This window comes from Pleurodeles waltl, chromosome 3_1, assembly GCF_031143425.1.
Source record: "Pleurodeles waltl isolate 20211129_DDA chromosome 3_1, aPleWal1.hap1.20221129, whole genome shotgun sequence".
NCBI classification, from domain to species: domain Eukaryota; kingdom Metazoa; phylum Chordata; class Amphibia; order Caudata; family Salamandridae; genus Pleurodeles; species Pleurodeles waltl.
The window spans coordinates 1,690,593,143-1,690,611,927 of NC_090440.1; the positions used below are offsets into that span (position 1 = coordinate 1,690,593,143).

Below are 18,785 nucleotides of genomic sequence, written 5' to 3' on the forward strand. Positions count from 1 at the left end.
TTTGCGAGGCGCAAAAGGCCTTCTGCGATGCAGAATCACATTTTGCGAGTCGGTACCGACTCGCAAAATGTGATTCTGACTCTCAAATAGGATGGGGTGTTCCCTTCCTATTTGCGACCGCATCGCGATGTAGAGTTGCTTTGTGACCGCGAAAGCGGTCGCAAACCAACTCGCAGTTACCATCCACTTGAAGTGGATGGTAACTCATTCGCAAAAGGGAAGGGGTCCCCATGGGACCCCTTCCCCTTTGTGAATGCCCACAAAAATATTTTTTCAGAGCAGGCAGTGGTCCTATGGACCACTGCCTACTCTGAAAAAAACGAAACCAAATGGTTTCGGATTTTTTTCCTTTTGCAGCTCGTTTTCCTTTAACCCCTTCGCTGCCAGGCCTTTTCCCCCTCCTGTGCCGAGCCTTTTTTTGGCTATTTGGGGCAGTTTGCGCTTAGGCCCTCATAACTTTTTGTCCACATAAGCTAGCCAAGCCAAATTTGCGTCCTTTTTTTCCAACATCCTAGGGATTCTAGAGGTACCCAGACTTTCTGGGTTCCCTTGAAGGAGGCCAAGAAATTAGCCAAAATACAGTGAAAAATTAGTTTTTTTTAAAACAAATGGGAAAAAGTGGCTGCAGATGAAGGCTTGTGGTTTTTTCCCTGAAAATGGCTTCAACAAAGGGTTTGCGGTGCTACAATCACCAGCTTCCCAGCTTTCAGGAACAGGCAGACTTGAATCAGAAAACCCAATTTTTCAACACAAATTTGGCATTTTACTGGGATATACCCCATTTTTACAATTTTTTGTGCGTTCAGCCTCCTTCCAGTCAGTGACAGAAATGGGCGTGAAACCAATGCTGGATCCCAGACACCTAAACATTTCTGAAAAGTAGACAAAATTTTGAATTCAGCAAGGGGTCATTTGTGTAGATCCTACAAGGGTTTCCTACAGAAAATAACAACTGAAAAAGAAAAATATTGAAATTGAGGTGAAAAAAACAGCAATTTTTCCCTACGTTTTACTCTGTAACTTTTTCCTGCAATGTCAGATTTTCAAAAGCAATATACTGTTACATCTGCTGGACTCCTCTGGTTGCGGGGATATATAGGGCTTGTAGGTACCCAGAGCCAATAAATGAGCTGCACCCTGCAGTGCGTTTTCACTCTATACCGGGTATACTGCAATTCATTTGCTGAAATATAAAGAGTGAAAAATAGCTATCAAGAAAACCTTTGTATTTCCAAAAAGGGCACAAGATAAGGTGTTGAGGATCAGTGGTTATTTGCACATCTCTGAATTCCGGGGTGACCAAACTAGCATGTGAATTACAGGGCATTTCTCAAATAGATGTCTTTTTTACACACTCTCTTATATTTGGAAGGAAAAACTGTAGAGAAAGACAAGGGGCAATAACACTTGTTTTGCTAATCTATGTTCCCCCAAGTCTCCCAATAAAAATGATACCTCACTTGTGTGGGTAGGCCTAGCGCCCGCGACAGGAATCGCCCCAAAACGCAACGTGGACACATCACATTTTTTGAAAGAAAACAGAGGTGTTTTTTGCAAAGTGCCTACCTGTAGATTTTGGCCTCTAGCTCAGCCGGCACCTAGGGAAAGTTACCAAACCTGTGCATTTTTGAAAACTAGAGACCTAGGGGAATCCAAGATGGGGTGACTTGTGGGGCTCTGACCAGGTCCTGTTACCAAGAATCCTTTGCAAACCTCAAACTTTGGCTAAATAAACACATTTTCCTCAAATTTTGGTGACAGAAAGTTCTTGAATCAGAGAGGAGCCACAAATTTCCTTCCACCCAGCGTTCCCCCAAGTCTCCCGATAAAAATTATACCTCACTTGTGTGGGTAGGCCTAGCGCCCGCGACAGGAAATGCACCGAAACGCAACGTGGACACATCACATTTTTTGAAAGAAAACAGAGGTGTTTTTTGCAAAGTGCCTACCTGTAGATTTTGGCCTCTAGCTCAGCTGGCACCAGGGGAAACCTAGCAAACCAGCGCATTTTTGAAAAGTAGAAACCCAGGGGAATCCAAGATGGGGTGACTTGTGGGGCTCTGACCAGGTTCTGTTACCCAGAATCCTTTGCAAACCTCAAAATGTGGCTATAAAAACACGTTTTCCTCACATTTCGGTGACAGAAAGTTCTGGAATCTGAGAGGAGCCACAAATTTCCTTCCACCCTGCGGTCCCCCAAGTTTCCCGATAAAAATGATACCTCACTTGTGTGGGTAAGCCTAGCGCCCGCGACAGGAAAGGGCCCAAAACACAACGTGGACACATCATATTTTTTCATAGAAAACAGTGACTACCTGTGGATTTTGGCCTCTAGCTCAGCCGGCCCCAGGGGGGGCAGAAATGGCCTAAAATAAATTTGCCCTCCCAACCACCCCCCGGGAGCGACCCTTGCCTACGGGGTCGCTCCCCCTGTGTGACATTGGCGCCAAAAAAGAAAATCCCCGGTGCCTAGTGGTTTCTGCCCCCTTGGGGGCAGATTGACCTAAAATCGGCCAATCTGTCCCCAAGGGGGGCAGAAATGGTCTAAATACAATTTGCCCCCCAGGGGAGCGACCCTTGCCTAATGGGTCGCTCCCCATCTCTGAAAAAATAAACAAACAAAAAGAAAACACAAAAAAAAATTGCCCTGGCGCCTAGAGGTTTCTGCCCCCCCGGGAGCAGAAATGGCCTAAACTAAATTTGCACCCCCCAACCCCCCCCTGGGAGCGACCCTTGCCTACGGGGTCGCTCCCCCTGCGTGACAAAAAAAAATCCCCGGTGCCTAGTGGTTTCTGCCCCTTGGGGGCAGATTGACCTAAAATCGGCCAATCTGCCCCCAAGGGGGACAGAAATGGTCTAAATACAATTTTCCCCCCAGGGGAGCGACACTTGCCTAATGGGTCGCTCCCCATCTCTGAAAAAACAAACAAACAAAAAAAAAAATTGGCCCTGGCGCCTAGAGGTTTCTGCCCCCCCTGGGGGCAGATCGGCCTAATAACAATAGGCCGATCTGCCCCCAGGGGGGGCAGAAATGGCCTAAAATAAATTTGCCCCCCCACCCCCCAACTCCCCCCGGGAGCGACCCTTGCCTATGGGGTCGCTCCCCCTGCGTGACATTGGCGCCAACAAAAAAAAAATCCCCGGTGCCTAGTGGTTTCTGCCCCTTGGGGGCAGATTGACCTAAAATCGGCCAATCTGCCCCCAAGGGGGGCAGAAATGGTCTAAATATAATTTGCCCCCAAGGGGAGTGCCCCTTGCCTAAGGGGTCACTCCCCACACCTAAATCAAAAACATAAACAAAAACAAAAGAAAAAAATATATATATCCCTGGGGCCCCCCTTTCTGCCCCCCCTGGGGGCAGATCAGCCTAATAATAGGCCGATCTGCCCTCAGGGTGGGCAGAAAAGGCCTTCCCAAAAAATGCCCCCCCTGGGAGCGACCCTTGCCCAAGGGGTCGCTCCATTATGTCCATTTCAAAAAAATAAATAAATCCCTGGTGTCTAGTGGGGTTTCAAAAGCCGGATTGCAAGCTGGGAGAGACTTCAAAGGGAAGGACATACATTTCCTTCCCTTTGAAGCCTCTCTGGGCCTCCCCCACGTGATTGAAAGAGAAATGCTGAGCATTTCTCTTTCAATCGCGCTGGAAGCAGAGCTTCCAGCGCGATGGGGGAGACCCTGTGACAAATCAGCGCGCGCTCACGCGCTGACGTCACAGGGGGGGTTGGGGGGTCGGGGGCGGAAGGGGAAGGGCTTCCCCTTCCATCCCTGACTTGGGGGGCTGGGGGGCAGGACACAGAGGGAGCGAGAGTGCTCCCTCTGGGCTGTGTGCCAAGGACATAGTGGTTACGTCCTCGGCACAGCAGCACTGTGCCGAAGGACGTAACCACTACGTCCTCGGCACAGAACCGGTTAAGGAAAACGGGCTGCAAAGAGAAAAAAAAAAACTGCTTTATTAAAAAAGCAGTCACGGACATGGTGGTCTGCTGTCTCCAGCAGGCCACCATCCCCGTGAGTGCCTAGACTCGCTATGGGGTCGCAAACTGCGACCCACCTCATGAATATTCATGAGGTGGGTCTTTGCGACCCCATAGCGAGTCGCAGAAGGTGTCTGAGACACCTTTCTGCATCTCGGATTGCGAGTTGCAATTTGCGAGTCGCTTTGACTCGCAAATTGCAAGTCGCAATTTGATACGTACCTACATCTGGCCCTAAATTCCTAAGTATAAGGATTGTAGGAAGAGGAATACACTTCTGTGTATTATTCTTATTTTTGCAATGCCATTTCTTCCAGCTAACATCTGTGGGTTGGCATCATCTGGAATCATTAAAGTGCATCAGTGCAGTGAGTTTACCTTGAATCGCACTGTAGATATTTCAACTGCCACAGTGAAATCGCTACCTACTGTCTTGGTACTCTTTCTGTTTGCACAATCTTCGCCCCGAGGCATTTGCAGATCTGCTTCCATTAAATTGGTAAGATATCTGAGTGAAGTGTTCATTGCTCAGATCTGTATGCAATCGGTAGGCCAGGTGTAAATTCCGACAGCCAAGACCCAGCATTTAATCCAACGAAGGTCAAGAAATTGAGTACCACTGAGTTGGTCAATAAATTTACAGTGCTACAGACCTACTGTGACAAATGATATTGAAAAGCAAATGTTTAATATTTAATATGTTTTACTGTACATTCAATTCCCCTGTGCCCCTTTTTAGGTCTGGCTTGGCAGCATGTCTCTTTTTTATAGCCCATTGTTACCAATTCTTTAAAGTATACATGTAGTGGGCTTTGGCACCAGCTACATGAGTACTTAATCTCTCATTTCATGCTGTTGGCTGTCTGGTGTACCATTCTGCCTTCCAGCAAGTGCTTCCATTGCAATGCATGAAGGACTACTTTACATCTGAAAAATACACTCAATCATCAGGCTGGTTGTCACATTCCATTATTTATCTCCCAGTTGTGTTCTATTTAGAAAGCAATCCTTTTTTGCTTCCTTTTTCTAGCACTGGCAAGGCGAATGGAGCAGATCTCAATGTGATAAAAAGCAGTTGTGCTTGCAATGCAAGTAATCGGCATTTGTAAATGTTAGTGTTTAAATGCAGCCACCACATTAAAGTTAGACCTATTGGCTTTAGCGGTAACGTAGGTGTAGGCGAAGTGAAAGATATACATCTAGTGGCTAACTTGAGCACTGTGAAACCAGAAAACCTGGGATTAATCCCAGCTTCCCCACTTTTCCCAATTGTGTGAGGCTATGCAATTGTTTAATTTCATTTTCCCTCCTATTTCTTCATTACGCTAATAAGAGGACCTCAAAATACATGATTTCAGGGTGTGCGCTGTACAAAACCTGCTCCTGTGTTTGACTTGAAAGTATTATGTTGTTCATGTGTAATAGGAAATCAGGCCACCCAAAAAGTACACATAACAACTGACTTGACTCTTTAGCTCAATTTTGGGGATGTTGTCAGGGTAGGGGGAAGAATTAATGCTTCTAAATTCATGTTTGATTACTACCACTTTTAAATTAATACTTCTCAAGGCACTGATATTATCAATTGTACTAAGGTAAAAAGGTTCTGTATGTTCATTAAATGCACTTTTTGGATTTTGAAGTGATAGTCATATTTTTATGTGTTTCTAAAGGTAAACAAAGGACTCCCTAGTCACTTTGTTTCTTTAACACCAATAAGCGATAAATGATTGCCTATTTAATTTCTTTTTATTGCTGGTGCTGAGTCGAGTAAACAGCAGCCCAGTGCTCCTGTTGTCCAGAGGGCCTCATGTACAGGCCAGGAGGCCACATGCGCCCCCGGGCCGTACTTTGAGTATCCATGGTATAGACACTATAATCCAGGGGAGGAACAAATTTAAGAAGGGTGATGAAGCAGAAAATGAAGGTTTTGATTTATTAACGCTTAAACGTAGTGCTGAAATAATCATGGGTGATATTAACCGAATTAATAAAGATTGTACGGGGACAAAATGTGCCCTCAGAGTAGTTTGCCATCATTTATACGCGTGCTTTATATAACGTGGTGAATTAGAATTGCACTAATCCGACATAATCATAAACGTGTGCTACGATTTGCTTGTTTGAAATGTTTAGCTTAGCATTACTTTAGCGGAGGCTTTGGCCTAGTTGCCTGGTCTCACGGTTTAGATGTTCGTATTTTTCCACTGCGCTAATAAACGTGTATTCTTGCTTGAAGCTGTACTTTTCCACAGAAACTGTTCACATGCTTATCTTAAAGTTAGTGCCAGCCTGGCATATTTTCTCTTTAATTCAAGGTCGACTTGCAGGTGCGGACAATGGAGGCTCTGAGAGTAAGCTAATGGGGAGACAATGTTGCGATTTGCGTACCCATCTCCAAGGATAATGTATGCTTAAGTAAAAGCTTGAGAACTGTCGTTTTTGATTGGTCAATTTGAAGCTAACCTATGAACCCTCCAATGGAGACCCTACAGGACTCGAACTGTTGTCTATAAAAATCAGGTGCACGAGAAGAAGGTAGCCATTTGCCCGCGATTACGAACATTCGGACATCGTAGCTATTATGGCCCACTTTGCTGCGACGCCATTTTGAAAGAGACTTTGATGCTTTCTCTAATCGAGAGAAAGAGACTTTAAATGATTCTTGCCCTAGAGACTGTAACTTTGATTGGATCCCTTTGCATGAAGTAATAGTTTTACCTTGCCGCCGTGAGGCAATTGCCCCGTTCGCCCCTGCCCCTTTGTCCCGTCCCATGCTGATCGAGGAACGGTACCCATGCTGACCGAAGAACGGTACCTGTGAGACGAAGACTTCCTTGTATGCTGATCGTAATTGGTAAATATGAAAGGAAATTGAAAAATTGCATTGTGTTTCCTTTAGGTAACCAACTGCTGATTTTTGGTAAGATCCCTAGTTAGGAGTTTTCTAAATTAATGTTGCTAAATTGTTTTTGCATGAAGTCCCACATGCCGATGCTAATTTGAGGTTAGACGAGGATTCCATATGTCGCACGATGCAATTTGAGATCTTGTTATGCTGACTAAATGTACGCAATTAGCTCATTACAGATTATCGTATTAGTGCTTTGCATTGCTATTATCGAATGCCTTGTGATTCAAATGCTACATAGATTACATTTGTTTCGACGTTATGGACAGCTATTAATGTTCATATACGTTTATCATTTGGTGTTGAGAAACACCTACATTGTGCTAGCTTTGTTAATATAGGGAAATAAATTCACTAACTTCGCAATAAACTGGTGTGGTTCTTCCTGACTGAAAGGTCAGGGTTCGCCGAAATGTATTCTGGACTAATTGTCAAGTGTTATGTTGTTCAAGGTGTTGCTTATGTTCGTTATTGATTATTGATTTGATGCGACTGATCGATATAAGAGTACAGAGAGTTCCCACTAAGTCAAAAGATTCATCGGCCTAAAGAGCGTCCAAACGCAGGTAAAACTATTAGTACGGACCGCTCTACCAAGGGGAATGCAAGTCCTTGAATAAGTAAGCAAATGACAGTGGCAAGATAACCAACCAACAGTAAGCAGTGGACAGGCTCTAAACCCATTGTTAGTTGTTGGCAACATCCACAAGGGTTCTTTTGAAAAATGTAGGCAAGACCTAAGTAGTGAGGGGCCAACACCCACCCTCATCTATCCCCAACATGTCCCCTTACTAACTTAATAAGGGACTTCTGAATGTGCTAGACTGGCAGATTATACATGATTTCCTATGCAGAAACCAAATGGTGGTTTACTAATCTCCTAATTCACCACTTTAACCTTTTCTCAGTTGCATCTAAAATTGCTACTTTGTACAGTAATGCAGAGCAAGCATGCACAGTAAAGTATATGCAGTGTAACGCAGTGTAAAGCAACGGTATTTTCCTGTTGTCTGTGGGAACATATAAATTACCTGCATCTTCATGCCATCCATTCCCATCCTACAAAAAAATAAGAATGAAAATAATGATAATAAAAGAAGTAAACATTTAACTTTTACGAGACTCCCAACCCTTGTTTCTGTGCTAAGATTACAAAGCCATATAAAAGTACCCACAGCAGAGACCACAGTCCATAGCAGTCAGCGATTAGTAAAACTTTGCTCTGAACCTCATGCAATGTGAAGCGGTGGCCATGTTGCATTTGCTAGACTGACAGACAGCTAAAGAAAATAGTTTAATTAGATATCAGCCACGGCTGCCTTGTCACAGGAGAAGCATCCTGCTACCATGGGATAAGAATGCTGCAAACAATGAGGATACCTTTCCATGGTTATCTTTTTCCTACTAGAAAGTCTGTCTTGTAGATGATACTTGACCATTCAGTGTGAAGCCTGAAGAATCTAGTCTGTCACTTGCCAGACTGCAGTGTTTGGAAACTCCTTAACATACCACCAGACCTTGCTGGCAGAACCTCTTCTCTTATTTTGTTGGGGCGTGTGGTGTTTGAAGAATGTCTACGTCCAGTCTGTCTGACCATTTGGTGTACGAGGAATCTCTAAGAGCCTGTCAAACAGTGTGGCGATTAAAAATGACGATTCTCGTAGCTTTAGTGCATAGATAATGGGATTTTATTAAACACAAGGAGGCTAGCATTACGCTCAACTTTTATTCACTGCTTTCATGCACCAAACACTTCAAAGTTCCAAATTAAGAACACTGTATGACTCATAAATAAATAGAATATGTAATCTATAAACCCCACAACATTACATCTTATTCTTTTGGTAACTGCTCTCCGTTTATCCAATCCACCTCTGCTGCCCTTGTGTCCAAAACTGTTATTTAACCTTCTGAAAAAAGGTAACATAGCTATGGAGAAAAACTCCATCCTTGGATAAAATATACAATATCAACAACCCATACAAACATTACTTCCCTACTTCAATTAGAATTTCTTCAATTTGCAAAACACAGCTTCTTTCCTCTATAACTCAAATTCTCTCAACTTCCTTCTCATTTTCTTCTTAATACATTTGGGAAGGGAGGGGGGGATATGCTACCCTCCTTGTCTTTAATAAAATCACAACTCTCTATCCACTAAAGCTATGAGAATCGACATTTTATAGTACGACAGGAGGCTAGCGGTTGTACCTGGTAGGTATTTAGCATTGCTTGAGAGCGAGCCCGCTCCTCGAGCTTGTCTCAGCATGAGGAGTGCTCTGGTTAAGAATTGTTTGTTTTTGCTTCTCCCTAAATGCGTGCCACTTCTCATGCCTTATAAACTTGTTATGACTTAAATGTGTACAGTTCATGCTGTAAATAAATCTCCTTACAAAATACCTACAGGCGCAAATCAGAAGCCTTATTTAACCTTGCAACACTAGCATTACACATGTTAAAAGCCTCTAAAAGGGAAACATTCCCCACAGCTTTAAAACAGAATTTCCCGAAAACATTAGCATTTGACCAATCAGCAACTTTCATCACCTCCTCCAACCGTGCTCCTGCTAGTATCACTTCTCTCACTGAATGCGATTTAAATCTATCAATATCCACACCAGGCTCCTTCATAACTACCTTCACCCATTTAGTAATTGTGGTACTGAAACAGTTTTATGCAGTTTTACATAAGAAATTATTCACTTACTCATACCTTCAGTCCTGTGTTCTTGCACCCTAGATTCATACTCCTTCATGCAACCAACTACACAAGAGTTTGGGTAACTTTCAAATCTTGGATAAAAAATGGATTCTGACATAGTCTTGGTCTTCCATATTTCAAAAAATACTAAATGCAGCTTATAATACCTACAGGAAATGTCTAAAGTCTGATCATCAGACACCCATCTGAAAGAAATTAAAAAAGAGCAAAGTTGCTAACTTCTATGTCAACTTCTTTAAAGCCAAAAATGAATTTGTTGGCCAAGTTTCAAACAACTTTAAAACCATACTGACATCCCAAACACTTTCATAACAAGACCGTTGAGGCCTTCTCAAATGAATCCCCTTCATAACTTTACAGATCAAAGGAGTTCTCCCTATAGACAATCCATTTAACAAATAATGACCTGCTGAAATCACTGACCCATAATAATGAATCGCTCTATAGTAAAAACCCATCAACAAGCCAGCCAAAAAATGTGCTACCCTCTACTTCATCAGTCTCCACAGGATCCAACTCCCTTTCCAACAACAACAAACCCAGACATCCATGCCCCTTTATATCTCTTTCTGGTTCTTGGTGCCCATGATTCATTGAGAAGCTCTGAAGCCTATCCTGAATGTCCAGCAAATCTTCTTGAATTCCTGATATCTTCCAACTAGAAGGTTGTACATTCCTGATTCCACTAAAGGATGCTCCTCTCCTTCTATACCTACCAACATCCCTTCACAAGACTGAATTAAAAAAGTGATTTCCACCGCCAACTCCATTACTGATGGAAACCAAGTGTGCATCACCCAAAATTACATTACCAAAACTATTTGACATCTCTGACTCACCTGGACTAATACCCTCCGAATCATCAGAAAAGGAGAGAAAGCATACCCTTTCAGGCCTAGACAACTTTAAGTGAAAGCATCAACTCCCGAGTCTGGAGGCCAAATGAAATATTTCTCCTCATGACAAATTAGGCAGGAAGCAAATAATTCACCTCTACGGGACTGAGACATGCCTATTTTCCGAAAAACATCCTCTCCCAACTTCCACTTGCTGCAATCTCTCAATTTGCGAGAACGCCAGTATGTTACTAGATTCTCCTTCCTTGGCTAATTTTGCGCTGTTGGCTCCTGATACCTGTGCACCTGACAAACCTCCCATAACTCTTTTGCAATCTGTGACAGTTTCTTTGAACTCGTCACCCCTTATGTGTTTATGTAAGTAACTGCCCTTACATAGTCCATTCTTTGCAACACTGATCCTCCTTTCAACTGATTCTTGCAACTGCGAAGAGCACCTGCAAACATCTCCAACGAATTTATGTGCTCCTTCCTTTCCTTGCAATTCCAACTTCCTCAAGTTTCCTGATCCAAACACATCGCTCCTCATTCATTGCTGCTCGCATCTGACTCTATCAACTGTATCATAAAATCCGGCACTTTAGCAAAAGCTGCTCATCCATTCTATGCATCCAGATTTCCCATTAACCAGGTTCTCTTTCACCTCCTCCATCATCTCCACTTTATCTCCGTACCAAAGACGTTTTGATAAACCGGATGCTCTTAGTCGTTGCAAAGCCATGTAAGGTGAAGATCATGGAAAGACAGCCTGGAATAATGACAAAAGGAGACCTATAACAAAAGCCAGTTCTCTCAAGTCACTTCCTTCCCTTCAAATGATAGACTTATTTCTATCATTTTTATTTTCCTGTCTAGTAACTGAAGCTGAACCTTCACTGTGTCTATCTTGAACCGAAAAACTCTACTGACTGAGAAGGCTGTAATAGCGACATCTCTTGATTGATCATAAAAACAATTTGTCTCTTCCTGACTCCTAATAAGAATGTATAATGATGTACAAACTCATCTATAAAAGAATGTCTGATTTTATTTCCGTCTCTGTAAATACAGGAAACGTCCCATCCACAATGGCTGTATGCAGGCAACTGACCTGCAGGATCCTATTACTTCATACCACTCTAGGCTAAGCTCTACATTCTATTACGGCAACAACGCCGAAAAATACCACACATCCACCCAATACTCAAAACAACAACAGTGTCTATCCTGACAAAATATACTGTAAAATCAACTATAAACACTTGTTAATAGTCTTGTCGTGAAAAAAAACCCAGACCAAAGAACTTAAAACTATTGATAACAGATTCTCAAATTTCTCATCAATACAGTGCACATAGTGTTTAAGCAAAATGGAAAGGCAATAGGTGCATACATATTAAGACACTTAAGCAAAGTCTTTTAAGTATTTAGGACGAATCACTTCCCGCTCACTCTGCTTCAAATTTGGGGGAGGCTTGTTTCTCAACTCCAGTATACTCATAGTTCTTAGTACCTTCCAGCACAACAGCCACTTTTCCCAAATTCCAAATGCAATTATCACTCAATTTGACCAAATTACAGAACAATTTGACCACCTTGAAAGGCACAGAAAGTTTTAAAGAACCTCCTTTCTGAGGATGTCTCACCTTCACCATATCCCCTTGAAGCTTTCTTTTCTTTTTCATCCTGAGTTTTTATCCACCTCTCCGCTGTTGAGAATCTACCTACATCTCTGCACCCCATCCACCTGGGGCACATTATCATAATGGGTCTACGACCCCTAAACAATTCAAACAGCATCTTGTTCATGGTTGAATGGGAAGTCAGTCTGTACAGGTTTACCCTTTCCATTTTTTCAACCTTCCAATCTTTGTTCTGAGACTTTGCTTTTTGTATGGGCTCCTTGAACACCCTATTAAATCTCTCTACCATTCCATTAGTCTTGAGATGACAGAGAGAACACTTCTTGTGTTTGATACCAAGTTCAGACACAAATACTTCCATCTCCTTAGTGACTAACTGCACACCATCATCTGTCAGGATCCTTCCAGGTAAGCCCTCTCTATTCGCTAAGGAATTCAATAACTTTTTGTGTTTCAATACTTTTTGTGGTGCAAATTTCTGGCCACCTGGAAAAAATGTCAATCAAAACTAACAATAATACTGTCCAGTCTTACTAGTCACATGTCCTAAAATGTCTACAACTTCCTGACAGACCCTTATAGGTTTCTCCCTTATAACCATGGGTTGGGTTCTGGTCTTACGAACTTTCGGCCTGATTTTAGATATTGGTGGACGGGTTACTCAGTCCCAGTGGTGACAGAGTAACCCATCCGCCAATATCTAAATCAGACCCTTTATCCCTCGATATGCACTCTAAACAATTTCTCACAGCCCTCTCTACCTATCCATCAATCCCAGGCCACCAGAAGTATAACCCGATTCTTTCCTTTGTTTTGGAAATTCCCTGATGTCATTGGTGTTCAAACTGAACAATTCTGTTACAGACCTGTTTGGAAGGAACCAATCTTATTCTTCTCCGGAGCAGATAATCCTTGACGGAAAGTTCACCCCGAATATTCCAATACTTCATCAAGTTTAATTTGATGATATGCTGCTATGAGGTCTAGTGTAGGATAAACCACAGCCCCATCTAGTGGCACAAGCATTTCCACAATGTAAGGGAGTGGATACCTATTCACCACAACATTTTTGTTGAGACAGCTTAAGTCACACCCGCCTTCAAAAGAATGTCTGTTATAATTAACTTTGCAATAAAAGAATATAAGAAATGTGTATATATTTTTTGAAATGGCAGGGTAAGCAAGTCACTGTTACTTTAGGATGAGTAGACAGACACACAGCTAAAGGTGTGTGTCACCGCCCGTCTTCAAGTTGTGAACATTGACAATATCCAGAAGGGCAAAGGTGTGTACATGTCACCGATTCTTATACAGTAGTAGAAACGCAGTGAAAGGTGTGCCTATCACTGCTATTTGTACAGCAATAGACACGCATTAAATGGTGTGCGTTTCACCGCTGCTTACATGTAAATTGTGTCTTTCATGCAGGGAATCATGTAAGCCGTTTTATATTAAAAAAAAAAAAGAGGTGTGCATGCACTGCTGCTATTGCAGAAGGACGAGATATCCTGGCAACCAAAGAGATAAAGAGGAAGCTACACTCAAGATAATGGGTAGCGTGTTACAAAAAAACTTAGCGATGACTGTGACATGCGGGAAACATCCCCAACCACGACTCCTGAACAACGAAGTTGTGAACAACGAAAGCGGAACAACGCTTTCGTTAACCACGACTTCGTTGTTCTGCACCTTAACTACGCATGTGCTGAACAACGAACGTGTGGTTAAGGCACAGAAGAAGGGAGTCAGCTTCATCGGAGGACGCAATCAGGTAAGTGGGGCTGGGGCCGTTTTAGGGGCACGGTGGGGGGTCAGGGCATTTTTAGTTTTAGGGGCAAGGGTGGGGGGGTCACTGTAGTTTTAGGGGCAGGGGTGGGGGGTTGGGTATTTTTTGTTTTATGGGGCGGGGTGGGGAGTCGGGGTAGTTTAGGTTTAGGGGTGGGGTGGGGGGTCACTGAAGTTGAAGGGGCGGGGTGGGGGTTCACTGTAGTTTTAGGGGTGAGGTGGAGGGACTGGGGTATTTTTAGTTTTTAGGGGCGGGGTGGGGGTCGTGGTAGTTTAGGTTTAGGGGCAGTGGTGGGAGGGGTCACTGCAGTTGTAGGGGCAGGGGTGAGGGGGTTGCTGTAGTTTTAGGTACGGGGTGGGGGGGTCGGGGTATTTTTAGTTTTTAGGGGCGGAGTGGGGGGTCGGGGTAGTTTAGGTTTTAGAGGGAGTGGGGGGTCGCAGTAGTTTTAGGGCGGGTTAGTTCAGGTATTAGGGGTGGAGGGTTGCAGTCGTTTTAGGGGCAGGGGTGGTGGGGTCGGGGTAGTTTAGGTTTTAGTGGGTGGGTGGTTGCAGTAGTTTTAGGGGCAGGGGTGGGGGGGTCGCTGTATTTTTAGTTTTTAGGGGTGGGAGTTGGGGTAGTTTAGGTTTTAGGGGGTGGGGTCGCGGTAGTTTTAGGGGTGGGGGTGGGGGGGTCGGGGTATTTTTAGTTTTTAGGGAGGTGTACGTGCACTGCTGCTATTGCAGAAGGACGTGATAGCCTGGCAACCAAAGAGATAAAGGGGAAGCCACGCTCAAGATAATGGGTAGCGTGTTACAAAAAATCCTAGCGATGACTGTGACATACGGGGAACATCCCCAACCACGACTCCTGAACAACGAAATTGTGAACAACGAAAGCAGAACAACGCTTTCGTTAACCAAGACTTTGTTGTTCTGTGCCTTAACCACGCATGTGCTGAACAACGCACATGCGTAGTTAAGGCACAGAAGAAGGGAGTCAGCTTTGTCGGAGGACGTGATCAGGTAAGTGGGGCTGAGGCCGTTTTAGGGGGGTGGGGGGTCGGGGCATTTTTAGTTTTAGGGGCAGGGGTGGGGGGGTCTCTGTTGTATTAGGGGCAGGGGTGGGGGGTTGGGATATTTTTAGTTTTTAGGGGCGGGGTGGGGAGTCAGGGTAGTTTAGGTTTAGGGGTGGGGGTCACTGTAGTTGTAGGGGGTGGGGGTCGCTGTAGTTTTAGGGTTGTGTGGGGGTTTGGGGTATTTTTAGTTTTTTGGGGCAGGGTGGGGGGTCAGGGTCATTTAGGTTTTAGAGGCAGTGGGGGGTTGCAAGAGTTTTAGGGGCGGGGGTTGAGGGTCGTGGTAGTTTGGGTTTTAGGCAGAAGGGGGTTGGGCAGGGTAGGGAGGTCGGGGTAGTTTAGGTTTTACGGGGTGGGGGCTGCGGTAGTTTTAGGGGTGGGGTTTAGGGTATTTTTAGTTTTTAGGGGGGGGGGTTGGGGGGGGTCGGGTAGTTTAGGTTTTAGCGGGTGGCGGTCGCAGTAGTTTATGGGGCGGAGTGGGGGGTTGGGGTACTTTTAGTTTTTAGGGGTGAGGTTGGGGGGTCAGGGTAGTTTAGGTTTTAGGGGATGGGGGTCACAGTAGTTTTAGGGGCAGGCTGTAGGGGTCGCTGTAGTTTTGGGGGCTGGGGTAGTTTAAGTTTTAGGGGTGAGGTTGAGGTAGTGGTAGAATTGTTTTTAGGGGCGGGTGGGGGCGGGGGGTTGGGGTACGATTGTTTTTGGGGTGAGGGGAGTCGCATGCTGTAACGACGCATGCCTTCACCAGGAATGCCTTTACAACGAAAAATCGTTAAGGCATTTGTGGTAACAATGCGGTCATTGTTCCCTCGCGTTATTTAGGCATGCGTGGTTCCAACATGTGTTGTTCCGACTCCTATTCATGACATGCACCTTGCACGTTAGCTTGGCATCCCCGAAGATGACATGTGTGTCACGCGCTGACATTACGACATGAGGTCTGAAGTAGAAGTAATGCAGTCAACAGTGGGAGCAGTGGCGTGAGGAAAGACGTGGCTGTGGCCAAAAGAATCCGGTGCACGAGAAAACAGGCATGAGAGCAGGTGAGAAACAGCTTCTCAGAACGAAGAGGGGTCAACAAGACACATAAACATCAATACCCAAACATCACAGTACTTTGTAAAAGCGAGTATCATAGCAATATTTGCTGTTGAAGTGTTGAGATGTTTCCCTCATGAGTTCTGCTTTGGAGATTACTTCTTTTTTCACACAAAAGAAACAGCCCGCTGGATGTTATCAAATATTGATAACAAGTTCTTTGTCACTCTCGTCGCCAATGTAATGATGTACAAACACATCTATAAAAGGTTGTCTGGTTTTCACATCTCCTTAAATACAGGAGACGTGACACCCACAACAGCTGTCTGCAGGCAACTGACCTGCAGGATTCTATTACTTCATGCTATTCTAGGCTAAGCTCTAAATTCTTATCATGTCAACAACATCGAAAGATACCACAGAATGTCACAAATTATACAACCGTTCTCACATCTTGTTCCCATAAGAAACCTGCAACCAGTTTTAAGACCTTCGTAAAACATCATGGTGCTGATGAAAGCCCAAAAAGAAGACACTGGACCTGAAATACCTGTCCCGGCCACCTGAACTGAAGATATCTCGGACTCCTCTTGTCTATGGGAACAGTAAAATATGCATTCTTCGATTCAAATTTACCATGTCTCTCAACTTGTGCATTCCCTCCATTTTGAAATGACGATTAGTTACAAAACGATTTAAAGGCCTCATATTTATCACTAGTCTCCATCCCTTGTCTTTTTTCTTTACCAGAAATGACATTCTTACTCCCCCTTGTCTATCTTTAGAATGGCTTCTTTATCTATAGTCATTTGGATCTCTTCTGTCACTACTTTTCTTCTCTTAACTGAAAACCAATTGTTTTGGCTCCCCTCTCTGGTACAGTTCCTTTTCAAATTCTGTTACATATCCTTTGATTGCTAATATCGCCCAAGGATTCTGGGTTATTAACATCCATCCTTTGCCAAGTGTCTTAATCTGCCTTGCACCTTTACATGTATAAAAACAGTAAAATTCCTCATACTCACCTTGTGTTGGAGAGGAGTGTTATCCTCTTCCTTTGGAGGCACTCATTATTCAACTTCTACCTCTCTGGGGATAAAATCCCCCTGCATAATAGTACCCTCTAGAGGTTAATTTTCCTTGATTATACTGGGCCTTATATAAAATCCATGGTCGAAAGTTTGCCCTCTCCTTATGGCCGTTCCACATAAAGCATTACCGCTAAATACCTTCCACATAAAATGACGTGCCTTATTCAAAGCAGTAAAAGAGGATACATCTTTACCAAGGAACCTTACCAGCCCTACCACAATGAATAGGCCATTTGCCTCTTCTGGGGACTCCTTTCATGCCAGATCGCCCAATTTTGGACTTAGGTACATCAAAAGCGCTGTTCTTCTCTCAGCAATTAGCCTCATAGTTGAGTTGTCTAGAAAGCAAATAGCTCTCTGGCTCCAACCTCTCAAATGTTTAATGTTTAAATTGTTGCCTTTAATATAAGTTTACCTCAGTTAATCAAACATTCATGCCAACAGACCCAAAACATCCAGCAATTCTTCACATTGCTTTAGTGCATGCACCAGCCCTTTTCTAGAATCTCTTCCTAGTTTAAACAAGTATGTAATCTGATCAGGATCTAAATTCGGACTCAGTTTCCTTTTCTCCCACAACTAGTTTAGAGCAATCCGCTATTGTTACATTTCTTTCCTCTCATTCTAGAGGTCTCCTGATCTTCTGCTTAATATAATCTGACACTTTCTTTAGTGGCCACCAATCCGAACTTCTTGGATGTCTTATTTCCTTTGGGTCAAATAATTTTTGACCTAATGGGTCCTTAACCATTTTCTCAGATTCAACCTTAACTTCCTCAAATCTCCAAATTCATTACTTGAATCATGGTCAGTATCTAGATCAAAAATATATTATATTCATCCCATTCTTCAAGTTGTTTACTAGTACTGGTGTGCCCCAATCCCCAATAATTTACACCATTGACCACCAATCTGAACTTCTTGGAAGTCTTACTTCTTTCTGGGTCACATACTTTTTGACCTAATGGGTGCATGCCCATTCACTTAGATTAAACCTTAAATTCCTCAAAATCTCCACATTCAGTACCTGAGTAATGGTTGGTATCTAGTTCGCAAATATAGTGATCCCATTCTTCAAAATGTTTTGTAGAACTGGCATGCCCCAATACCCAATAATTCGCAGGGACATTCTTTCTATTTCTAATGCCACCACATGCACCTTTTCTTTGTGAGCTGCTTGGGACTTCATAACCTGAACCTTCAGACACTTTTTCTACCGACATATGTCTCTTCTTCTTTAGATATTTAACCCCTTGTCCTTTATTCACACTGACCTCTTCATATGACAGTGACCAAAATTCCTCCTCTTTATTAATCATTATTTTCCACTTTCTGCCATCCTTCAATAAAGATTTAACAGTTTCCTGAACGGTATCCTTAATCACCTTCCTTATAATTCCCCACTCTCCGTCATCTTCATGCACTCCCAGATCCCCTGCCAAGCTGTATTCAAATACTACCACTGGCTTTTTAACCCTATACATTTATATTTTTCCTCTGTTTATCCACTTTTGACTAAAAATGCCCTCCTCAGTGCATACTAACAAGCACCCGATATGTAGAAACACTCACTGGGTTCTTTCATCTAATGTTTTGGGACACTCTTAACATGTTCACAATTTCCTTCAAAAATAGACTCCAGTGTGGAGTGTGTCTTAATCAACGATGACTGCTCGATTAAAAAGATTCCCTAAAGTACGCGAGGGCAGAATTGCCCTTGCTCTCTAAAGTGCGCACTT

The 18,785-nt window shown here is 43.5% G+C and overlaps 1 protein-coding gene across 1 annotated transcript in view; it reads right to left on the reverse strand.

Annotated features, from left to right (window-relative positions):
* The window catches only part of LOC138283405 (lanosterol synthase-like), a 204,966-nt gene that overhangs the window by 75,762 nt on the left and 110,419 nt on the right, over positions 1 to 18,785 (reverse strand). The window contains exon 10 of the mRNA XM_069221371.1: positions 7,917 to 7,944. Coding sequence (XP_069077472.1) covers positions 7,917 to 7,944 — 28 coding nt within the window. The remainder of the gene's footprint in view (positions 1 to 7,916; positions 7,945 to 18,785) is intronic.